The sequence below is a fragment of the Lineus longissimus genome, chromosome 7 (assembly GCF_910592395.1).
Source record: "Lineus longissimus chromosome 7, tnLinLong1.2, whole genome shotgun sequence".
In the NCBI taxonomy this organism is placed as follows: Eukaryota; Metazoa; Nemertea; class Pilidiophora; order Heteronemertea; family Lineidae; genus Lineus; species Lineus longissimus.
Genome location: NC_088314.1, coordinates 20,993,922 through 21,019,171, shown reverse-complemented (window position 1 = coordinate 21,019,171; position 25,250 = coordinate 20,993,922). Strand labels below are relative to the sequence as shown.

The following is a 25,250-nucleotide window of genomic DNA, read 5'->3' as shown; positions in this document are numbered from 1 at the left end:
AAGTAGCGAACACAGAAGCAATAACGGCAGTGGTATATGAAAAAATATCAAACGTTTTATTAACCTTTTTCAAAAAATCGATCCCAGAATGGAAAATCACACGGAATATCCAATTTTAGATTCGGTAATAATCGCCCAGGGGCCAAATTTATACCTACTTGAATGGGTCAAGCGAAGAGTATTATATTATTCCATGATAGGTGCAAAAACCTTAGAGGTGTTTCATTTGCTCCAGGCCCCATCGTAACTAGACCTAAAGCTACTATACAATCTTTGCACAAATTGCCCATGACGTGTTTATGTCTATTTACGTTGAGAACCACGACTCAACTCAAACAGCTGTCGGAATTGTCCTTGCCGTTCAACACTCTGAGGCTAGCCTTCAAGGTCGACAAATCATTCCGCCATGGCCAGGCAACTCACTCAACCAAGGTCACGTATATCACTCCGCCAAAGTCATAAGACTTTGACGGCTAACCGTCAACGTCACATGAACCTCAAAGCCGAGGTCAAATCGGTATGTACGTCCCTCTGTTCGGGGCGTAACACTTGAATAGTTCATGAACCCTGCTTCTCAAGTCGCGTTGGTATCATGGCATCTGCTAGAAGGTCGTTACTTCTTGAATGCACTGAACAACAAGCCACATGCTTCACAAAGAGGATCCAATGCACACCGCATGCACAGCGAGTAGAACTTCTTGCAGCAGCCGAGTTCGATTTCGCAGACCTTGAAGCATGGCGTGACGTACCAGACGTGGTAGAAAGTGAGTGTGGCAAACTCGCAGGCCCAGCAGAAGGCGACGAAGATACTGCAGAGGGTAGTGAGGGCGAGGTAGCAGCAGTTTTTGGTGCAGTTGAAGCACTTGTAGGAGTTCCTCCACACGCAGTCGAGACTGTGGGCGTGGTCGGGCTCGGCGAACACATCTTCGAATACGACCTGAAACGTAATCACCAAATTATTATTTAACCAAACATTGGAGAGCAAACCCTAGAGTTAAGTGCAAATTCAGGAACAAATGAAGGAAGATTTATAGTTAAAATTAGAACTACTACGAAGTATGCTGATCTGCAAATCGACGACTCTGATTTCAAAGCTCCCCGATTCCTCGTACAATCATCGCATAATCATCGTATAATCAAGTAGAGAAGATAATTCACGATTTAGCATAGGACTTGATCACACGACAGACCTTCGTTTGTACTTCGTCGCTCGTAGGGCTGGCAAAACATTTTGAGCTCTGCTTGTGATATGATATGATAGTACGACTTACTGGAGCTAAACAAATAAGCTTGTGAATTTCTTTGATTCGAAAATGTAGATAAATCTACGAAGCGTGGAGGAGTTGGTCGCATTTTGTAGCGGGAAAAGAAGTCTTACCTGTAGATGGTCGTTGATGTTGTTAGGGTCACGATTCTCCATATCGGGTCCGTCAGCCATTTTGCTAGGTTTCTTCGTCAGCGAAAAGAGGAGCGAGTAAAGTGACCGACCTTTCGGCTTGGTTGTGTCGAATGAAATGGTACTGTAAAATATGGTTGTCAACCTAACTTTAGGCTAAATCGCTTACGGCATCGCTAATCCAGTGGCAGAATTTGTTGTGGATTTAGCTCCATAGCGATACGGGATTTAATTACTGTTAGGCCTACTGGGTACTAGTATTAGGCACAAAAGCTAAACGGGCCTAGCCTGGCTTAGGATGTACATGCACTGTCGCGTTTGACTCTAAATGACTTGGCTGCACCGCGGAGTAACTAGTTTTGACCAATACCTCCATGGTTACACTCACTTGTCTGAAAGAGACCAGTCCTGTAGCGGATTGGGCGGAGAAGGGGATACGGTACTGATACTCTTGTTGACTTTTAGAGGAGAGTTCCTTATGCAATAATAGAATTTGACCGTCAAGAAATCGCGAAAAAAACAATCGAAATCAATGGTGGTCTGGTTTAGCAGAGGTGGGACGATGCCCAATTCCAAGTTCTGATATGCGCTGTAAGAGTGTCAAAACTCTAAGAGACTGGCAAGAACACAAAATAAAACTTCGTATAAAAAAATTAATTTAATACAGTAATTTACAAATGTAGAACATCCTGATGCATCAGTCGTAGAAGGGTCATGGAATTCGTAAGGAAAATAGTCCTCCAACACAGCCTGGACTAGCGTTTTTAAAATATGTCTAAGGAGGGGAAGGAGAAAATACAAGTTATTCAAGTTTTTATCGGGAAAGAAAAGTTTCACTGATTCTTCTGCACACGCGCTGTAATACCTCTGTCCTGTTCGCGGAGTGATACCGGCATCAAACGTGTCTGTCCACTTTTCGAGCGTTAAAGCGCCTTTCATGAATCCACCAATCACATGTTCGAATCAGGCCGTCATTGGCATTGTCATGGCGACTCAAAGTCACGTGTTTATTTCTTGAATGCACTGAACAACAAGCCACATGCTTCACAAAGAGGATCCAATGCACACCGCATGCACAGCGAGTAGAATTTCTTACAGCAACCGAGCTCGACTTCGCACCACTTGAAGCATGGCGTGACGTACCAGACGTGGTAGAAAGTGAGTGTGGCAAACTCGCAGGCCCAGCAGAAGGCGACGAAGATACTGCAGAGGGTAGTGAGGGCGAGGTAGCAGCAGTTCTTGGTGCAGTTGAAGCACTTGTAGGAGTTCCTCCACACGCAGTCGAGACTGTGGGCGTGGTCGGGCTCGGCGAACACTTCATCGAAGGTCACCTGGAAAGTAGAGAGAGGACGAAAATGATCATTCATGAAGTTGGTGAATGCAGGTATCTTTACAATTTGCCTTTATGAGGTCACAGGAGCACACAGTCAGGCTCCTACAACTTCTTCTCGTCGCAGCAGTCGGTGTTTGGAAATTAGCTTATTTCTTGCATTGCACCCCAACTGCCATTAGCGACTTGTGTAGTATCAATGGTTATCGGCGTCGTCGAACGTTGATGATGAGGTTCACTGATGACCTCTACAGCAAGTGAGTGCAAGAAACCGCCAGATTTTTAGATGCAACACGCGTGCGAGCAATTCCAAACCCTCCCGCGAAAATTCTCCAAAACCAGGAAAAATTAGATATGTTTGAATAAATATGGTTTGAACTTACCGCAAGGTGATCATTGATGCTGTTGGGGTCCCGGTTGATCATATCCAAATCTGCCATTTTGATTTGAGTCTTGGTTTCGGTAAGGAAACTTAATGATTTGAGAGATCCTCACGTCTATACTGTACCAGATTAAGTGACAGGATTGAAGAGAGCGATAATGTCAAATAGGGCCTAGTTTCTAAGGGTCTCCAAGGAGAGAGCACACAAACACGACCAAAAATGCTCAAGGCTACCTGTTATTTTTAAGCCTTCTGATATTTGTTGAGTAAACTTTCAGCAATTGTTAGTAACTAACGGGAATGACACTAAAAGGCCCGAACCAATATTTATCTTTCGTACATGTCGTAGGTTGTGCGATCAGAAGGGCCTAAATGACAATGCTAGTTTAATCCCATGCTTTATTAAGTAAGGTGGCCCCTCCAGCTTAACTGCTAAAGACTTTAGCATTGTGAACAGTGACAACAAACTTTAAAGGGAGTCTATAGTGAGGGGTCCGGGGAGGGACACCACCTGGTAACCATCATGTCGTCCAGTATGATTCAGTGATAAAAGTATTCCTAACACAAACATGACCAGTTCAGTTATGGTGATGATGATGTACATATTCATGGGGTTACTTTGAGCTGTTCATTCTTCTCTAATCTATACTTCATCCTCGAATACCAGGGCCTGTCGCTCGCTCCTCCCTCGCACACGACCCTGAAGTTCTGGATGACATGGGACAGGCTGTGATATTATCATGTAAACTATGCCTGACCAATCCCACTGTGAAGTTAATGCCGATTAACTTGTCTTCGTTTTGTCTTTAGCGTTTTGACTTTAGAGATGCACATAGGATAATCAGGCCGTTTTCGGTGATGACAATTCAGCTATACTAACGAGGTCTAGCGGGCACACACAGCATTGGCTGTGCCGGCGGTGTTTTTAGCTGGTAACATTATAAGTCTCGGTGCTAGTGGTCGGCCTCGGTCTCCGACTCCATAGTTACATGACAGCTTCTTGAAGAGCAATGTTAAACTGGGGTGTTTTGTATTGTAAGTGAAAAGTAATCTAGTACAAACGCATGCTGAGGCTCCGTGATGATCGTGTAGAAGACCGATCATTAAACTACAACAGGTCAGGAGAGACTCGTCTCATAACACTTCAGAAGTGACAAGAACGGAATGAATGGAGACAAAAGACAATCATTGTTATGCATGAGCTTAGTGTGGAGACACAAAAGACATACTGGTGTTGTTTATAAAATGGATAGGACTGATCGGCACAAGCAGTCATGTAAGGTTGACTTGTAATTCTAATAGGCACAGCCTTCGGAAAGGATCAGGCTACATAAGGCATCAAACAAGAACTCCTACTGATAGATGGTTTAACGAAGTGCCATGTAGATAGCCATTTTGAATATTGCCGCCTTATTTGGGTTCACGACTTCGGCAAGAGCTAGCCTGATACTTTTATGCCCCACGGGTGTCGCTGATTAATTCATGAATCTGCACGTGACAGACTAAACAACAGCCAATAAGATGGAACCACCCATTCCTTCAAGACGAACATGGTGCATCATCAAGCTTTATGAAGAAACTGACATAAAAACACGACTCTCACTTACAAACACTCACAAAGAAAAGTAGAACAATAGTCTCACTGCACCAATTAGCTCGCCACTCTCCGAGCTAAGGAACACGTGGGTTCGTGGAGAATGTCAATAGTTACCAACAACAACAACGACACAGATCAATAAGCATCACTTATCACTGATATATCGAATAGTCGGATACATCAATCGGAGGGAATGCGCAATTCCAGACAGGACGCTAAAAGAAGTAGCAGCGACGAAAGAGGCCTAAATCTTTTCATCATTTTAATATTTTATCGGATTTTGCCCTGTGTTTGATACTAGTATTGCATAATGGCTGAAGATAGTCCCACAGATCTTGAAAACCGTGATCCTAACTCGATAAATGGACAACTTCAGGTAATGTTTCAAACTTACTCTCATGGAATTCATCACCAAAGTGGAGTAGAGGGCTGTAGTCACCATCATTATCACTATGTCTTTCTCTATATTTCTTGTTGGTGCTGACCACTTTTTCTTGACAGGACTGGCTCTAGTTTAAAGTACTGGACCGACTCGAGATACCCTGGCCCCGGTTGTCAAGTTTTGTCCCTGACTAAAGGAGATAACGCTATGATAAGTTAACGCCAACATTTATTTAGTGACAAAATTTGTTTTGAACAACCAGGCCCTGGTCTCTATTTTTCCATCATTTCCAAGACTTTCCATCTCCAAGAACCAGTGCTTCGTGTCTCTGGATCGTAGAAGTATACCTGGGTTTTACCAACCTCTACGGGCACTCAGCAAGCCTGGCAACAGCGTCACCAACCAAGAGCTTTCAGACATACAAATAGGCTAATACTCCATTTCACGAGAAAACAGCACTGCACGCAAGAGAGCCTGACAAAGTTGTCAGTATTTTGGCTTCAAATGGCTCATTCTATGTCATGCTTTGCCCGATGCTGGCAAAGGACATCAGGTACCGCGGACTTCCAAGGTTAAGATGAGGCATAATCTTTTCAAAACTTCTATCGGAAATGAGGCATCTTATTTTAAATTTTGATTTTCAGATAGCTGGCTTGGATTTAGCAAAAGCTTTTTAGTTTTGGAGTTGTTGGTATAACATAGCAACGGTTGTTAGCAGAAATAAATCCCAAGTAACAGATAAGAAGTGCTAGTCGTTATAAAGAGATGCCCCTTTGTTGTCTGAGCCCATGCTCACAGATAATAAGTGCCTGTCGTCATGAGGTGCACTCCTTTGTTGTCTGAGCCCATGCTCACAGATAATAAGTGCCTGTCGTCATGAAGTGCACCCCTTTGTTGTCTGAGCCCATGCTGACAGATAATAAGTGCCTGTCGTCATGAGGTGCACTCCTTTGTTGTCTGAGCCCATGCTCACAGCCGACACGAGCTTGTCGTCAAAAAGAGGTGCACCATTGTTTGTCTGAGCCCGTGCTACGTCTCACACAATGTCTGGTTACCTCGCTACCAACAAAACAAGGAAATCCACACGCACAGGTTCCGTCAATAATTAAGCAACACATTATCATCATGACTTGTATATATCAATCAAATCTTCACCACAGCACACACCCAAACAAACTCTCGCACGAGAAACTTCAGAGGACTTTTCTCTAAAAAGCATTCTACGAGATCAGTGGCCAGCCAAGTCAACAAGAAACTACGAAGGAATAAAGAAGACATTTGAAAATCTCTCATAAGTTTCTTGGATATTTTCATTTTCACACGCAACAAAATGATGGAAAGTTTGTTGGATCTTGAGAACCGTGACCCAAATGAGATCAACGGTCATGTGAAGGTATGTGATGCACAATTCATCGCTTTCAACCAGAAATGGTTTATATATAATGCGTCGTTTTGACCAATTAGAAGTCCTCAATCTTGCTGCTCCGGTGAAGTTTTCGGAACTGAACCAATCACAGAAGAAAGCGTATTCAAACCACGATTAAACAGATCAGTAAAATATTAAAAAATAAAACACGGGTAACAAATGGGTCAATTGCTACAGCAAGGGGGGCCTTTTTAGCCCGTAAGCCATTGCTATGTAATGTTCGGTTCCAATAGATACTTTTTACCAGCCTCATTTCGGTCCCTTGTTTTTGGAAACTCGCATGCGCAGTTTGCTGTTTGGAAGATTCAACAATGCTTCCACCCAGCGTAGTGAGCTACTGCGCATACACGTGAGAGATAGCGACACTCCTGTTGAGAAGGATCTGTGGTAGCGCCCCAACAAATGCCATGTTTTCTGCCCTGTCGTGCCTGTGGTGGTTAAGAAGAAGGTTGTCTTTACATGTTTTTTCCTTGTTTGCCATCTCCAGGTGGCGGTGGCCAAGCAGCATTGGCCTGAAAAGGTCGGCATTTCTGCTGTGCAAGATTTACAGACATGACATTTTGTATCAAAATAATGCTTTGCTTGTCTGAGAGGCCAACTTGTGTCAGATACTCGGACCAGAAGATCAAACACTGCATAATTAATTAATGGCCAAGAATCAACTCAATGTTGAATAATTCATTAACTCAAACATACACTTCCGGTGTTTAGTTGCTAAGGACGCATCTCCTATAGCAACGAGATTCGCGAGATTAAAATTATGCAATATTTATGTGATCTTCTCGTTTGACCACTGTTGCTATTTAGTGAAGGAAGAAAATCTTGGAAAGTATCGTCAGAGATTATTGCAATAGACCCAAATTAGTTATTTGATACATTCTCCAAATAATGCATCCGTTTGCAAACAGGATAACTTGCAGCAGCTCAGGTGATACATAGGCCAAAAGTAGCGTTAACAACAGTATTCAATTGTTCGATTGAAATTGAAATGTTGGAGACCAACGCCCTAGACCTATAATTTAAACACATAAGAACAAGAATCATTGTTTTAAGGACAGCTCTCACGCAAACCCAGCCCACAAGGCTACAGACGTACTTTGCTAAGGTTGAGGAGGGTCCATGTTTTCCCTCATGATGATCAGGTCGGTGTTGAAGACAAAGGAAAGCGACACACATTCTAAAAGCGCAGCTGTGGGGCTAAAATCTAAAATAGATTTGCCGTTTCTGTCTCAATTTATTCGCTGGTCGCCATGAAGACAAAGGCACAAGCAGTCCAAAACCACGCAACCATATCTGATTTGCGTTACACACCAAAGCCACGCAAACAACAACACACATTGTGTGTATTCAATTGCAGGTCGCCCCGAAGACAATGGCACAACCATTCCAAAGCCACGCAACCATCTGATTTTTTGTAACAACACAAATTGACATGACTACTTTTTGTCTATTTCAGGTCGCATTCGAAGACGTGTTCGCCGAGCCCGACCAAGCGCACAGTATCGACTGCGTGTGGATTAACTCCTACAAGTGTTTCAACTGCACCAAGAACTGCTGTTACAAGGTAAATGTGCTTCACAACTCCTTCAAGGAAAGTGCCCTGCCAGTAATGGCATCTAATTTTGTGTGTTCGGGATATAAGAAGAGTCATGCCCACACAGTTATAGGTGTGTGAAAGCCAAATCAAATTTGCGCAGATACTGTTCCAAAATCTGATTGACTGCTTCAGAAGTTACGTCACCGTGTCACTCTGAAACTTTGATTCAAGAATATAAATGACGGAACCTTTGATCTACCCATTCGCTCTGGTATTTATTGATCGGCGTCTTCAGCCAAATCCAAAATCTCCTAAGTTCGATCCAGGACACCTTGATTTCGATGATCAAACAAAGTCAGATTTGGAGTGCAGAGTGACTTTCAGACAAGTGCGACCAAAATGCAGGTACTCTGCACGCTTATTTCAGACAAATAACAACGCTATCCGATTCTAAATTATCCCCTCTCTCACTTCAGGTGCTGACCGTCCTGTGTGGTATCATCACCGCCTTCTGCTGGGCGTGCGAGTTCGCCGTGGTCACGTTCTATCACGTGTGGGTCATCACACCATGTTTCAGGATCTGCGAGATGAACATGGGATGCTGCAAGAAGTTCTACAGCATGTGTATTCACTGCTGGTTTGACCCGATCTGTGAGGCGTGCGGACTCCTCTTCTCAGCATTCAAAAAATAACTGTGATGATAAAACACTTCAGGCGGATTTTGGTTGTGACAAATTGTTGTGTTTATTTATCATTTCGAGGCGCCACCTATATTAAGTCCGCACTTTCTACCGGCCTCGTACCAGGCAATGTTTCTGCATGCCTGCAATAATGGAATTCATCGGAGCTAAGCCACCTGAGATGAGATCGGTAGAGTGTAAACATGATGGTTTTCTTGTCACGTTCTGTAGTACAAACACAATAATCAAGTCCACATGTATCCAACCACAAATTGGGAGTGAAGTATGACAATGTACCCAGCTGGAGCTGGACTGGTACAGGTGTACATTCTCCGCTTATAAGTAATGTGAAGTCGGCTAGGAGCCGGAGACACGGCGATTCAATAACAATGCGAGTGCCGCAAACTTCCAAGTCGTTACCGCTCCTGATCAAGTTTATAATATGCCATGTAAATATGTTAGATTAAATTGCCCTTTTTCTTTGAATGTACAATATGTATATAAAGAAACTATGCAAATATATGATAACACAGGGGAGACAGTGTTATACATTGGTCATTCGACGGAATGGGTGAGCGGACTTCACAGAACCTGTAGTAGTTTGCTATGGTAAGCTATTAGTGCGCGGGACAACCAGTACATCCTCTACCTGAGTAATGTGAAATCGACCAGGAGCCGTCGCGACACGACGTCTGTTAAGACATGATTCCCCTGTTATTAAGCCAATTCCGCCAATTTAAATCAAGGTTAGTTACGTGACTCGCCAGGTCTATAAAACATAGACAACTGGAGCGATTATCACCTGAAATCAAGGTTAGTTACGTAACTCGCCAGGTCTATAAAACATTGAACACCGGAGAAAGCTGAAATACGAAGATAACAAGTAACGAGTGGGTTAACAATGCCGTCCCTCCTGTTGTCCTCATATCCAGATGACGAAATATTACCGTTTTGGACCTTTCTAACAACTTCCACATCAGCCCTGTCTGTGCCCTACCGGTGGTGTCTGTCAGGGCAAGTTGGTCTCCGAAAAGACTTTCTTATTTAGTTGCTGATATTGCTTCACCACTTTGTCACTGATACAACGACTTATTGTCAAAGCTCAAGAACATGATTTTTTTCTCAGCCAAAATTTTGAGCGACCACAGCGCCATCTCTGTTGACGTTGTGCAGATGTGCGTGATTTCTGCCTCACTAATCTAAAAATAAATTCCCAGCTGTACCACGACAAACTCGGCGACAACAGGAGAAACCATCGGCTAAATGGGTGCAATCGCGAAAGATATGAAAGAGTAAATGTAAATAACAACATTTACCCTCTTTTCAAATATGGCCATTTCACAGCACTTACAGTATTTTGTTTTGTTACATGTTGAAAGCCCAAACGACCTTCCGCACTTCCTCAATGTCAACTGTCACTGCCAAAGAGAACCCAGGTATCTACATCTCACCTCGCTTTGACCGAGAGATAAAAGCAAAGTTTTGAAACTCAATTGCCGAAGGAAATTCCGTTTAATACATCTATGGCTCCAGTATTCCTAAGATGGCAGCGACGGCAGGGTTTGTAATGGTAGATGATTGGTAGATGACTATCGCATTGTACGAGGGTTCTGGCAGCGACGAGTTTTAGAAACCATACACACTTATACATGAATAATTATTTTTCTGGCTGGAGGTCGTTTCAGCTCCCAACAGCACAACATCACAACTTAACGGACTTCATCCAGCTGACTGGTGCACACGATCGTCATGACTGCCGTTTATTACTGAACTCTAGTAACATTTCTAGGAGAGAGTGGTTCCATAGTGGAAGACAAGTCGACTTGTGGTCAGCATGCCGACATATCGGCGGTGAATATCAGTCCTGAAGTCTCCTCAGCATTGTACCAGTACAATTGGCCAAGGATGGAAGTCAGTTTTGTTATGTTACAAGTCATGTTTACAACGTTTCAAGTTCTTAACATCAACAAGTTAACAACAAGAACACGTTACAAGTTTCAAGTTTACAAACATGAAAACGTTCACAAGTTTACAACGTTGAATAGCGAAGGGCGAGAGGTACCTGGGCACAACCAGGACAACGTGGATAATCGGGGAATATTCGCGGAGCTTTTGTTTTCACGATATTTACAGTATTAGATCGGTTTTGTTACATCATCGGGGCCTCAGTCATAATAGTTTTACAGTCAAGAAAGGTTCCCGGAAATGATTAGTAGTTGAACGAAAATATGGAAGAAAGAACCGCGAAAATTTCCCGATTGTACAATATGCCGCGTTTGTAGGTCGCACAAGACCTGGGCCCGGTTGTTCAAAACCAGTTTTGTGTCACTAACGCTAGCGATAACTAACATGGCGTTAAGTGTGATATCGTCTAAAGGGTCAACTGTATTCGAGATAACACCAGCGATAAAGACAAAACTTGGCCCCCCGTCCGTCAATGGATCGATTGTCGCGCCATCTCGGAGTGAATTATAAAACTGAAATCCTTCGAGGAAAGGAGGGCACCTGTTTCAGTTCTTCAATTAATCTGGAGATGGCGTGACAATCGCTTTCATGAAAGTCAACAAAGTGAACAGTCAACTCGCAGGAGCCGTCGCGACATTTTTACGATTATTGTATTAACATTTTGACCCCTCTGTGGCAGTGCAATTTATATTAAAATGGGATTCGCTTATACATTTTTGGTATCACAATAGTCTAAACCTCTCGCCCGGGCGCCAAACTAGTCTGTATGACATTCATGGAATATTGATGGATAACGATGGGAGATGTGTTGTTAGTGTGGCATGCTATCAGACAGGGTGGGGAGGAGAACCCTGGAAATAAAACAGGCGTGCGATTGTCATGTGCCAAACATTGAATAAAACATTCAACATGAGCCTCCGACCAGAGGCAACGACATGATGATATACGCACATTCATGAATAAGACAAGGTTACAAGGGTGCTGGTTAGGTGCAAACATTGTATCAAAAGGCGCAGTTATCAATGATTGTTAGGAAAATGCTCTAAATGGCTGGACAGACTGGTTGTGATGTTAAACATGAGAGTGTTGTATTTTTCTGCTGTTTCTGTTTTAAGACTCAGTTTGCCCAAGACTCCTAATCTTTCCATACAATGTAAATGTATTCAAATCCATTTTTCTCGTTTCTTTTCAAAGGGTTCAATCACATCCTGCCAGTTTAAAAGGGAACTATACCTGACTCATTTTTGTTCTTCTCTTTGCCTGCATCCTCCTATCGTGACCTTGAACTTGACTTCTGATCGTGACCATGAACTTGACCTTCGATCTTTGACCTTGATTTTGGCCTTGAATCTCCTCCACTCCTTTCAGAATCACAATCACATAGTCCAATCTTTTCAATAATTCATGCCGAGTTTATCCTATTACGGTTACGCAATCAATTTGTTTTGTTGGGGCGCGCAGGGCAAGAAATGAGGTCAAGTTTGACTGATTTTCTGTACCATCCAGTAAAACAAAGCTGTTGATGTTTTTAGAATAAAAATTATAAGGTTACTGTAGAAGTTATACAAAGTCACTAATATATAGGTTGATTTAGTAGCTCCTGCCTATAGCCCCCCCCCCCCCCCCCGCTTTAAACTCTTTTCCATTGTGGAGATATTTTAAGCCTGACACAAATAGTGATACAAATGAATTCTCTTGATCCTGACCAAAATAATTGAGAAATTTCAAAAAAGATCTGAATCTTTAGATTTTCAGATTTTGGGATCATGATGACTTGTTGTCAAAGCTTTGTAGACCACAAAGAAGGGACCTGGCTGTCTGCAGGGGCAGTTGCCATTGTGCCCTCCCGCGAAAAGTGCCTTTTTTCGCAAAGATGATTTCTGTACCCATAGGCCTAGGAGCTCAGACTGACCCTGTTGCTCTCCCCTGAAGATTCAGATCTTTTCCGATTTACATTGTGAAAATGCATGATCCAAGTAAGTCAACGAAAAACCAGGATTTTTTCACAGTTCGTCACAATTGTCCAAAAGTGTTTTTGTTCTTCAAAGAAGTACTCCTGAAAAAACAAAAAAAAGTGTCATGGCCATGAGTCGATCCGGTACAATATTAGAGGGTATGAAATACATAGCGTGAGTTAATACTGCCTAAAGTCGGTTGTGATACGAAGAGCAGTCTAAACAGGCAATGTAATTGAATATTGGATAATCGTAGCCTAATCGGGTGCAATGATTATATCGTCGGGAATAGTAGCTTGAACTTCAAGTTCAAATTGAAGTCGTGGGCACGATCTACAGATTTTTGAATTCCTGGGATGACCGCGTCCAAACTACCCGAAAAAAAGCGCTTATTACCCAGCTAAATATCCTTCTAAACTCTCACCTGTCGGCTCAATTTGACTAATGTGGCATCAGCTCGGATATCTCAAACATAAGACCGCACCTGGCTACATCTTCCCGTAAAAAAACACGGATACGGTGGGCCTAACGTCATGAACGTTACATCATGACATTACAAAATTAACGCTAGAACTTTTCCGACGTGTTGTACGCTCACTAAAAACGGCGCGGCACAGAAAAGATTTGCCGTGAAAAAGGAATTGCTGCCCACCTACCTTGACCTGAGATGCTTGTTTACCGCCAGAAATAAAGTTCGCATTAAAACGGGAAACAGAACCTAAAAAATAAGCCGATAAAACTTCAACAAAAACACAAAATCGCACGTGCGTGACGTGTTCAGACAGGACCGCTTTTCTGTTTTTCTTATATTTTGAAGTCTTCTTCCACATCGGCCGTGGCTATGCCTCAATTGTTTGAAGACCAGATACTTCCTCAACAGTACACTCAAAGCGTTACAGGGGCCTTATTCATGAAGCCTTCTTAGGGCTTAGTAAGCATTTACGAACTCGTACACCGCTCGTATGCTTTTATCGATTTGCACAAGACTAACTCACTTCAGAACTTTGGTGGAGGAAAACTTCGGCTGACGGCTGTTAGAAATGGTGTCATCCTTGTCATCTCGCGGGACGAGAGTTTTCCTCCTCTTCGGTCCCATCACGCTTCTTGCAAATTCCGGGAAATAATGGTGTATAGAGCTTGTGGTGTCCCTGTACATAGGTCTATTACAGTGACGACTTCATAACACATCAATGACTCGCCCCGGCCAAAGTGCTCAACCGCGCAAAACAACGTGAGCGTTACGAGAGGTGAAATAAGTAAGGCATCAGGAGAACCATAAGAATGCCTTGTGAATACCACGTAATGACTTGGTTTGTAACTGACCTGCCGCAGACGGTGCTGAAGGGAACCCAGGTGGCCAAGGCAAATTTGTCACTAATTTGTCTGCTTTCTCAAGTATAAAATGAAACGTTTGGATAATAGCCCAGCCTGGTTTCTCATCAGATATACTGGCCTCTCGGCCAGCTGGTTCAGTTCTTTGAATCGTCTGGTGCATGGGCTGGGGACAAGGGGGCAATTAATTGTCTCCCAGCCTTCAAAAATGTTTTTCATACAGCTTAGACGAAAGGTCAAAACATAACATCTTTTATATAAAGACGTGTGCTTGCCTGCCTGCCCGCGGGCCCGGGGAACAGCCGCTGCCCGCCATTCGTTTGGGTAGCGACCCTCACCCTTCACAGTCTTTTCAGAACCAGAAGAGTAGCGCCTCTATCCTTAAACATAAGAACTAATCATCTGTCGCGACTTCCACTGCTGTAAAATGGTCAGGGGCCGTTGTGACTCTGCTTCTGATCAATATTTCGTGCTGCTCGAGCTACCGCGCACGCCATAAAATATCCCTTCCCTTGGTTGATGGCGTCTGTCTGAGTTAACTGCATGTTGTGTTTGACTCTTTATCCCAAATATATTGGCAGGGGCGTGGCGAGCGGGGGGGGGGGGGGGGGGTGTCCCCTGCCCTCCAAGAAGTCACCAAGAAATGTGTTCACCCAAGTCCGAAAAAACCAAGCTAAGCCCCTGATTGGGCATGTTTGAAATAAGGAGCTACCTGACTTTTAGCCTTTCTAGATGGCAATATGGTTCCAAGAGTGATTCCTGGCCCCTGGTTGTTCTCATCCTCGAATACCATCAGGGTCAATCGTATGCTCCTGATCCTCCCATCCACACGTTTCGGTCGCCATTATTTCATATGGGTTGTTCACGGATCCAGTCACCATCGAAGGCATCTTCTAAAGCCTATGTAGCCTCATGTTTCCCAATTAAACTACCGGTATACCTTTAACCGTTACCATAGGGCGATTTTTTTCCGGGGAACGAAGACATTAAACCCTGGCACATCGACCTCCGAGCCTACCGAAGACAACGCCGATTGTGTCTCGGACTATTCGGCAAAGACGGAATTAATCAATTGCAACCAACAAAGTATGGCAGCCACCACAAATTAGAAAAAGCAATATTTTTCTCTTCAAAAAACTCGAAAATTGTGATGTCTCTGGGTGTTTTGGGGAAATTTATTCATTAGAATGGGGCAGACGACCACAAAGATTGCTAAGAAGGTGACTAATTATTGGTATGGCGACGAGACTGGCAGCGCTGAGGAGATGAACAGCCTTGCCATTTCCAGATTTGGAGCAACTCCGTTTGTTTACAAAAGAAGAGGGTAGGTCACATGACATCAGCCTATGCTTTCTTTGGTCGTTTTGTTCTAGTTTCTACGGGATTTTTGATTGTTGGTAACATGATAACTTCACATGTTGCATACATGAACGAAGTAAAACTGGATGTAAAATAGATTGTGAGTCGCAAGAAAACAATGTCATGTGACGACTTAACAGTTCAAATACCAAGCCCAAGGCCCACCTTTCCAAATGACCAAAGGTCTTCACAGTCAAAGATACCAGACCATGGCTGCTTGTCGAGAATCTCATGATGTACCAGTTTACATGTGATAGTGATGACCGGTTTTGTGGGGAATAATCTTTCTTGTTGACATTACCTTCTATTATTCCAGATCAATGTACTTTGATGAAGATGGCGACCTCGCCCATGAGTTCTATGAGGAAGTGTCATATGATGGTGAAGATGACAGTCCTAGAACCTCCATGCTTAGAATACAATCTCATCATTTACGCCCACAGGTAAAACTAATATCTCAGCATGACTTGGTAAGAAAGCATCATGCTTTAATGCTGAAATAGGAAGCCTTTCTGAGTCTGACCTGTTCCTTTTGAACTTGTTGATCAAAAAAGAAAGGACAAACCCCCCTCAGCTCTCTCTGGCCTCATTTTTGGATGAGAAGAACGGTGCACCTATGGCACTCCTACAAGAGTCAAGATGAATACCTGTACAAACCAGAATAAGCCCTGTCCCGTTGAGGAAATCAGCTCAGGCTCAAAGCTATTGAAATGAATTTTGAACTTTCCAGGGTGAAGTTGACCTTCCCATTCCGCGCATCAACTACAACCTGCCGTTCATAATCTGCGAGGCACCACCTAGATGACTAGTCCGGGATAGGATGGATAGCGGGGATGCACAATCCACAGATAGTGAACTTTACAGACGACCACCGCCACAAGCCACTGCTTCTGGCAGTGTGCCAAGCTCAAGAGCACGGCAATCAAAAACTAATAGTGGCAAGAAAAAGAAGAAAAAAGCGAGATGAGATGATAATTTCTGTTGGCTATTTATTAATGGAGATGATTGTATTCGTTTGGAATTATTTATTTTCTTCCATATTGGTCAAAGCTTGATTGTTCAACAGATTAACAATGATATATTGACCATATCTACTTGACTTTCATTGAGACTCGAGAGCTTATCTGAGGAAGATGCTGCCAAGATGCAAAAACAGTAACTTTTGGTTTGAGTCCTTTGAACTGGTACAAGACTGTTTCTTATAAAAAATTGGATCAGCTTATGAAGCGCACCACCAAGGCCTAAGTATTCACTCGGCCAACTACATGTACATGTAGTTATCACTTTGCCCAGGGCACACTGTACAGTCACACTTGCTGCTTTTTCTCTGCAATTCGGGTGTGTATGGTGTCTGTTGTGGGGACGACTTGGGAATAAGTCTGTGTTCATTATCATGGAAATACAGGCAGGACGTCCATAATTGGTATTGCGCTCTGATACTTGTCTGTCTTAAGATAACTTATTTACTTAGCTGTGACAGGATTGTTTATTAGGCCATCTAAAATGGGAGAAAATGTCTAACTGCCTCTGTATAAACGTTAAGATTTAGGTCTGTCATCTTTTGTTGAGTTGATTTCATAGACATTATGAGATATTGGTGATTGTGATTGACAGTGTTATAATTGTCATATCAAATGTTGTCGTCATGTTTTCAGTGTAGAGTCAGGAGTGTCAGTTGGAGAGGGGGGGGGGCATGCAGTTGAAAGAAAGAAAGATTTTGCAAACTTTAGCACCAACTTTGTTTTGAAAGTATTGTGTTTATAGTAGGTAGTTCAAGGGTAAAATACGGCTTGATATAAGGAAGCCATTCGATAGCAAACCATAGGACTTTATTGTTTGGATTTTGTTTTTTGCTCTAAAATGAAGATGAGAGTTTGGTTGAAAATACGATATCACAATTTTTGAGTTAGCTGAGGCTTATGCTTATAAACTTTCAAAAGTACTATAACTTCATTGAACCAAATTGAAGCCGAATACTGAAGCCAGGTTGATTTTGTTGGCCAAAGAAAGTGTGGAATGGAATGGAATTTTCGGAACTAAACCTTCCAAAGGTGATATTAAAACCAATAAAAAACACCATGTTACTTTGCCCTTATTGTGAATTGTGAAATATATTGTGTAATTATTTAAAATTATTGAACAAGAAATCGCTTTGTTTTGGAATGTCTTTTTTAGCCATAATTACACAGAGGAAGAATATCGTTAAGTGGGCCCCATGTGACGTTATATTGTAACAGGACATGAAGTGACCCAATGCTAGTTGTGGAATGTTCACAGTAACTGGACTGGTATTGACAGTGACCCAATGCTAGTTGTGGAATGTTCACAGTAACTGGACTGGTATTGACAGTGACCCATTGCTAGTTGTGGAATGTTCACAGTAACTGGACTGGTATTGACAGTGACCCAATGCTAGTTGTGGAATGTTCACAGTAACTGGACTGGTATTGACAGTGACCCAATGCTAGTTGTGGAATGTTCACAGTAACTGGACTGGTATTGACAGTGACCCAATGCTAGTTGTGGAATGTTCACAGTAACTGGACTGGTATTGACAGTGACCCAATGCTAGTTGTGGAATGTTCACAGTAACTGGACTGGTATTGACAGTGACCCAATGCTAGTTGTGGAATGTTCACAGTAACTGGACTGGTATTGACAGTGACCCAATGCTAGTTGTGGAATGTTCACAGTAACTGGACTGGTATTGACAGTGACCCAATGCTAGTTGTGGAATGTTCACAGTAACTGGACTGGTATTGACAGTGACCCAATGCTAGTTGTGGAATGTTCACAGTAACTGGACTGGTATTGACAGTGACCCAATGCTAGTTGTGGAATGTTCACAGTAACTGGACTGGTATTGACAGTGACCCAATGCTAGTTGTGGAATGTTCACAGTAACTGGACTGGCTGTGACCGAAGGCTGTTGCAGTGTATAATTTGTTGTAGTGGCAGTAGTGGCCTACTGCAGGCTGAACAGCATCATGAAGAACCCTAACCAGAGCACTATTTACAGATGTCCCATGCAGCTACACTTACTTGTAGCCATGCAGAACTGCTGCAGGTTGAATCTGGGGACTGTTTAAAGAGAGAGACGTAGATATAGCGAGAAGTGGTCCGATGAGAGGCAAATACCAGATGCATAAGTGGTGATTTTCTAACAGGTTTCCTTTGTCCTTTAGTATCCAGGCGGCCTCAGTGCCCCAAGAACAGGTCACAAAGTTGTGCATACCCATCTCCAACTGGACGAGGTAGTCACCACAGGTGGAAGGATGGCTCACCATTCCTTTGCTCCTGCATCACATTCGGCCATTGCTGCAAGACGACTCGTCACATCTCAGTCTCCCAGCACACTTATTCCAAGCATTCCAAATGGTATCTGGGGCACACAACTTCTCATTAATGATAAAGACTTTGTTACTTTCATATCATTTATTTTGTACTAATGTCCACAAAATTCGATATAAATGCTTCCTTTTTCTTTTGAATGCATAGTAAATCTTAAAAGTGATGTTCCATTTGGATCATGTGTTTGGGTTTGTTCCTTGGGAATGCCCCTTGAACATTGTTTGTCAGATGTTACCTCAAACACAGGTGACCTTTCAATTCTTCATTCATTTTTGAGGGGTATTTTGCATTTCTTGAAAAAAGTTTTGTCGTGCAGTTGTAAACTTGTGCATACCTCCTGCAGGTATCCCAAGTCAAACAAACAGCTATGAACTTGTGCATACCTCCTGCAGGTATCCCAAGTTATACAAACAGCTATGAACTTGTGCATACCTCCTGCAGGTATCCCAAGTCAAACAAACAGCTACGAATAACCAAGTATATTTCATAGACAAACTTTTTGAAAATCGCCCCAATTCTCGTTACAACCAAGTATAAATGATGATTTACGAGTGTTGAAAATTAATTAGCACAGGACTTGATGACACGTTCCAACAGATTGCGAAACCTCTCTTAACATCCCAATGTGGTTGCCTGGTAACCAAACAGACATTGATATGGAATGCAGCCGACTTTGAGCTTTTGTTGTACTCGACCACAAGGGTGCTTTACAGCTGAAATGTTCACAATTACATGTACAATGACTTTTATCTATCATTCAGAATAGCAATTCAATTTGAATTTCACAACACCTGATCATTTTGTATTTTGTTAGGTTGTAAAAAAGTTATCAAAATATATTTCAAATTAGCAATTTCCTTGTAAATGATAAAGATACACAAGTGAAGAATCTTTACTCCAACAGTTGCCATGACAATCACACAATCCTGAGAATGATTACAATACAAAAGAACCAACAGGACGTCAGACTGAACGATAGTCAGAATATTTCATCGACATGAAAGAAAATATCGATTTACAAAACTGTTTGTTACAATAGCCGCTTTTTATTTTAGTCACCAAGGAGTTGGCATCATTTTTCCTAAAATATTGGCATTGATTGCCGTGATAACTGGTTAGTAGCACCATCCATGCTGAACCATTGTACATTACATACTTATTTCTAAAACAGCCACCATTTGAGTACTTTATCTCAAATTCCATTTCGGGTCAAATAAAATCCTTGCGAAACCTAACAAAAACCTACACTTAAAATAATCTACCTGTATGTACATATTAAGAATACAAATGCACTTCTGCTTAGCAGTTGCTTTTCACACACTGAATCTTCAGTCCTGATATTTATACCTGGCCACTTTTGCATGGTTAACCCATCTTTCTCGTCCTTTATCTTAGGTCCATGATTGATGGTGAAACAAAATAAACCCTGCTCTACACCTCACAACGACTAAAATTCCAATAGATTGACAGAATTTTACAAATCATGGCTTCAGTCGATTATCAAATCCTGATCAATTGTCATATTCTAAACACAACCAATTATCATTGTTACCCAAATTATATTTCTAAAAAGTGTTGGCAGTTGATTCATCGAGTAGTTTGTGTTCAACGATTTCTCGCCTGTCTAACTTACAATCTTTCGTTTATAGAAAAGCATGTAAGCATTTTCCCTGACCAAGCGACTGTTGAGTTCAAACTCCATATTGACCTGTGTGACCTCGTCATCATCAAACTTCCACCACGTACCATCACTCACCATACAGTACGCGATATAATGACCACAGTTGGTCGCACCTGCTCCCAGATGGAGACACACGGCGTACAAGTCATATTCATATCCTTCAGGTGGCGCTGTCAGATCCTCGCGCTTCACTACTGAATCAAACACAACACTGTTCAAGTTGAGGTTCTTGAGGGGAATGTTTACAGGCGTGTGAATCTTACATAAATCACGCATGGCCGAGTTATAACGGAACCGTAACAACTGCACCACGAGACACTCGGGCAGTTGGCGGAGAAGTGAGCGTCGCTGACCGTTAGTCAAGTTCCGTGGTCTGATCTCAGTGCTGCGGATGCGCTCATGTAAAATTGGCGTGGAGGTCTTGTACTGATTATCCTGGAACCCACTGTCATTGAACACCTCCGCTGTACCACTCGGGATCGGCGACATGAGAGTGGACTGACTGAACATTGGATGCGATGACGCGACAGGTGACCCTACAGCAGAGTCTCGACTCAAGAGCCGCCCCACATGAGTTGTCGGGCCTTTAGCGGGTGGTGCTGCATTCATTGTGGGAGTGTTGATAAAGACGGGAGGCGTGTCGGGGTTCTTATTGCTGCATGGGCACTGGAGTCCGTCGGAATCAAACAGATTCTCCATGTTACCAAACTTACTGAAACAGTCCATGAGGTAGACGACCCCAGACACTTCTCGTGCTTCTACGATTGGGACGGGTAGAATATTGAATGTCTGTATACCGACTGATACACGATTACAGCTAAGGCAGTGTTGTGCCTCCACTAATTGTCCAGTGAAGAGATCATCGATAACCGACTTGTTCTGTTGCTTGTGTAATAACCACTCAAGATCAGACAACCGCTGCATTGCCTCTGCATGGCTGCTGTTGTCCAGTCCATTCGCAGTCTCAATCTGAAAAGGATATGATATTGATGAACTTTCAAGTCAAGTATTTTGTTGAAGAACAACGAGTGAACAGTACAATGACAGCCATTTGAGAACATCATATGCAGTGTAAGGCCAATCACAAAGCCCAAGTTGAAAAGACATTGGTGTTGTGGTGAAATGGGTGACATATGTTGCTGCACGGTGCATTCAGTTGATTGCACAACATCTATTCCATGTGACATCAACAATCCTTTCTGCCTTTGACGTTTGTAGGACAAACAAAGCAAAGGGCAAAAGGTGCAATCAGACAGAAAAACTCGTTTCGTACCTCTTTCAAACAGATGTGCTTCATGTCCTCAATACGTTTTGGAGTGAGATCACCATAGATAAACCTCAGTGTGGCCAGGGTCGGGTTGGTGATTTCAGTGTCAGCTGCTGCCTTAGATTGTCCTGAAATAAGCAAAGGCATTATAGACTGAATCAAGCTACAAGTAAACGAGCGGAAATAAAACCACCTATCACTATACTACCATAGACTGCTCACGTGTTTAGATGATGGTTATTCTCGTCAGTAACTTGTTTTCTTAATGAAGTTTAACGTCACCACAGGTTCACTTGGTGGAAGAGGGAGAAAAGGAATACACTGCCATTGGACATCACACCACACAGTTATACTTGCCATACAGGGCTGGAATATGTGAAACTACTGACAGGGAATGCAGCGAACTTAGTTTCCTTTTTTTTTTGTCTGATCTTATGCAATTCTTACCGATCATAGCGCCATTCTGCCCGCTGATTGCTGCATTGGTTCCAGTATGAACAATATCCAGGAGCCACATTAAGAATTCGGCTGCATCCTGTTGATTCTGTTGACTGTCATCAGTGTCTGGTGGCGCCACCACTGTCGCATCAACTAAACTAGCTGCGAGGCGAAACGTTGATGCATCTGAGACACTCATGAGTTTATAGCCACGCTTATGGCTCAGTTCATAGAGGAGTTCAGAGAATGATTTCACAAGGTCTGCTACAATCGGTGAACAACATGACTGTACGCTAGGAGACTCAAGCCTGCTCCCCAGTCCTGGACTTTTGGACAAACACTGCAACACTGAGTTCATAAAACACAGATTTTCTCCATTGTTTTTGAGTCCATATGGGACATTATGATATGACCCAATTCCCAATGCTGACCGGATCCTGGATGTCAATGATTCAGTTGACGTCTTATGAATGTTGATATCGGATGGATTCGTCCCCTCAGATGATGCTACCTCAGATCCAGATGGTACCTGAACTGGTGGTTGAATTTGTTGGTTCTGTTCCCAGGCATTCTGCTGCGGGACCTGGTTACAAGGTTGTGTGTATCTGTTCAAGTCAAAGTTACGGTAACGTAATCCTGGAACATTTGTAAACTCTGCAGGTGCATTCCTTGTTGCCATGCGGTACGGCGGGGACATATCCTGTCGCAACGGTCGCCGTGGACTGACATGAATATATGGGTTAAACACCTGTGGGTTTGCCATGAAACGTTGTGAGCGGTTATTCAGGTTATACATGCCCGGTGAACCACTCTGCTGCATCATTTGCTGCTGCTGTTGTACATGTTGTAATCGTTTACTGAACTCCTCCATGCTCTGTTCATGCTGTTGGAACTCGTCCCATCGGTTCATCATTGACGCCCACCAGTAGCGGAGGTCGACATGGCTGGAGAGCTGCGTGTACATGAAGGTGACCAGGGTGAAGAGAAGCAAGAGGTAGGGGCAATGGCTGGCTAGGAACACCACCACACTCAGCATGGACAGCACCAGAGACTCGTACAACCAGATCTTCTGTTTCTGACGCTCATCACTGAAAGAAACCAAAAACTAATGATTTTTAATTCGACTAACACTGACAAAGCAGCTATACAATAATCAAGTCTCATACACACAACAGGGTCCCTTTTTTGATGATTGAATCAGTATATTCAGCTATACAATAATCAAGTCTCATACACACAACAGGGTCCCTTTTTTGGTGATTGAATCAGTATATTCAGGTATACAATAATCAAGTCTCATACACACAACAGGGTCCCTTTTTTGATGATTGAATCAGTATATTCACGTAGATTCTTGTTGCCGGGCCAGGCTTTGAAAGGGAGTTACTTCATCATTACGAAATTAGATTGAAAGTGCATGGCCTGTGCTGCTGTTCAGTCAAAATCTGCAATTATATAAGCCAAATTCGATCAAGCTGAGACCATGACATGCCAGTACACTACCAGGCGGAGAAAGCCACCGCTGGCCACAACAAACAAGCAGCAAACAAAAGACGGCATGGTTACACACCACATGTTCTTATGTTCGTTGTACCGATATTCAGGTTTCTTTGGCCAGCAGTGTCTTCCTCTGCCTGGTGTAAAAGTGACTATGTTTATTTCTTTTTACTTGTGGCACAGACAAAAATCTCAAAGCTTAGCCTTTCAGTTTCGCATCTTTTAGCGAGTTCTCTATGACTTATGTACCTGGCTTCTCTCAGCACTGCCTTTACACACAAATCCACCACAATGATGCAGAGAAAGTCGACAAAACAGTAGTAGATGAGGCAGTATAACCAGTAAAAGAACCCCATTGCGGACGTTAGGTATCCGACATCAATCAGAAACAAGTTGGAACTGGATGTCGCCTGGGGTCGGTGGGCTATCCATCGGCACAAACCTGAAGTTAAACAGAAAAAGAATGCAAATTAATGAAATACATTTTGTAAACATCAGTCAATGATGAGCCTTCAGAGGTTTCAGCCTTTTTTTGACTTTTTCCTTCCTCCTGGCAGCGGCTTCCTCACGGCACCTGTCAGTGACAGCCGGACAGTGTCACTGCCGGCTCAACTTGTTGCAGCCAGCAGCGGCTTTCTCACTGCAACTGTCAGTGACAGCCGGACAGTGTCACTGCCGGCTCAACTTGTTGCAGCCAGCAGCGGCTTCCTCACTGCACCTGTCAGTGACAGCCGGACAGTGTCACTGCGGGCTCAACTTGTTGCAGCCAGCAGCGGCTTTCTCACTGCAACTGTCAGTGACAGCCGGACAGTGTCACTGCCGGCTCAACTTGTTGCAGCCAGCAGCGGCTTTCTCACTGCAACTGTCAGTGAGTGTCACTCACTCACTGCTGGTGCGACAACAATTTGTGAACATCATGTCATGATCGTAGACCACGGGACCTGCAACTGTCAGTGAGTGTCACTCACTCACTGCTGGTGCGACAACAATTTGTGAACATCATGTCATGATCGTAGACCACGGGACCAGGCGTCATGACAAGTAATTGTGGTCATATAAATGCAAAAAAAAACTAGATAACCTTAACAACAACACAATGGTCGATTCTCGACAGTGCTAGGCTGAAAAACAGGACGCTATAGGCAAAGCATTTTACATGCATTACATTGGTGCACATTCGTGTACATTTGCACACATTTTATTATCAAGGAAGTTGTTGGTTTTTCTCCCTCGTACTTCTAAATCGAACATAGGTACAAACACTTTTTTATTTACTCATCATCAGCATAACTAAGTGCAAAGTTAGGATAACTGAATAATTGAAAAAAATAATTACTTCGACTCAAATAAGCAAATTATCGGGTTCACAACTCCAACATTTTCAAAATTTACAGGAAAATGGCGGTTGTGGAAATGCTCATGCGCGGTATCCGGTGGTTTGGCCCCCAGTCGTTTCGCTCCAAATCGAAGTCGTGCGAAGTAAACTTTGGTGGCAGAACACAGTGCGGACGACAGAGTCAAATAGGCCCCGGGCATCGACACGAGGAAGTATTTTAGTTCCTGCTGAGCCCTAATCATACCGATATTCATATTAAACGTTGTATAGCTTTCTATTTCACATGTAATACCTACTTTTTATTCTACTTTATCTTATTTTGTACTGTATATTTGCTTG

General features: G+C 43.0%; 5 protein-coding genes across 5 annotated transcripts; 2 read left to right on the top strand and 3 right to left on the bottom strand.

The window, feature by feature from the left end:
- Positions 1 to 35: 35 nt before the first annotated feature.
- Positions 36 to 1,499, bottom strand: LOC135491418 (caveolin-3-like). The gene is made up of 2 exons (XM_064777275.1): positions 1,379 to 1,499; positions 36 to 937 (listed from the first exon to the last, which is right to left on the bottom strand). The coding sequence occupies exons 1-2, from the start codon at positions 1,436 to 1,438 to the stop codon at positions 614 to 616; spliced, it is 384 nt and encodes a 127-aa protein (XP_064633345.1). The 5' UTR covers positions 1,439 to 1,499; the 3' UTR covers positions 36 to 613.
- Positions 1,500 to 2,041: 542 nt separating this feature from the next.
- LOC135491572 (caveolin-3-like) lies at positions 2,042 to 3,226 on the bottom strand. The gene is made up of 2 exons (XM_064777545.1): positions 3,110 to 3,226; positions 2,042 to 2,727 (listed from the first exon to the last, which is right to left on the bottom strand). Exons 1-2 carry the CDS (start codon positions 3,164 to 3,166, stop codon positions 2,404 to 2,406), a joined length of 381 nt encoding a protein of 126 aa, XP_064633615.1. The 5' UTR covers positions 3,167 to 3,226; the 3' UTR covers positions 2,042 to 2,403.
- Positions 3,227 to 4,906: 1,680 nt separating this feature from the next.
- LOC135491301 (caveolin-1-like) lies at positions 4,907 to 9,258 on the top strand. The gene is made up of 3 exons (XM_064777075.1): positions 4,907 to 5,081; positions 7,970 to 8,077; positions 8,527 to 9,258. The coding sequence occupies exons 1-3, from the start codon at positions 5,016 to 5,018 to the stop codon at positions 8,740 to 8,742; spliced, it is 390 nt and encodes a 129-aa protein (XP_064633145.1). The 5' UTR covers positions 4,907 to 5,015; the 3' UTR covers positions 8,743 to 9,258.
- A 5,810-nt stretch (positions 9,259 to 15,068) lies between these two features.
- On the top strand, positions 15,069 to 17,480 carry LOC135491172 (tumor suppressor candidate 2-like). The gene is made up of 3 exons (XM_064776871.1): positions 15,069 to 15,306; positions 15,658 to 15,784; positions 16,072 to 17,480. Exons 1-3 carry the CDS (start codon positions 15,170 to 15,172, stop codon positions 16,144 to 16,146), a joined length of 339 nt encoding a protein of 112 aa, XP_064632941.1. The 5' UTR covers positions 15,069 to 15,169; the 3' UTR covers positions 16,147 to 17,480.
- Positions 17,481 to 18,974: 1,494 nt separating this feature from the next.
- On the bottom strand, positions 18,975 to 24,974 carry LOC135491379 (uncharacterized). Its single transcript, XM_064777201.1, has 5 exons — positions 24,912 to 24,974; positions 23,825 to 24,017; positions 22,088 to 23,166; positions 21,647 to 21,768; positions 18,975 to 21,342 (listed from the first exon to the last, which is right to left on the bottom strand). Exons 2-5 carry the CDS (start codon positions 23,929 to 23,931, stop codon positions 20,317 to 20,319), a joined length of 2,334 nt encoding a protein of 777 aa, XP_064633271.1. The 5' UTR covers positions 23,932 to 24,017; positions 24,912 to 24,974; the 3' UTR covers positions 18,975 to 20,316.
- Between the last annotated feature and the right edge of the window lie 276 nt (positions 24,975 to 25,250).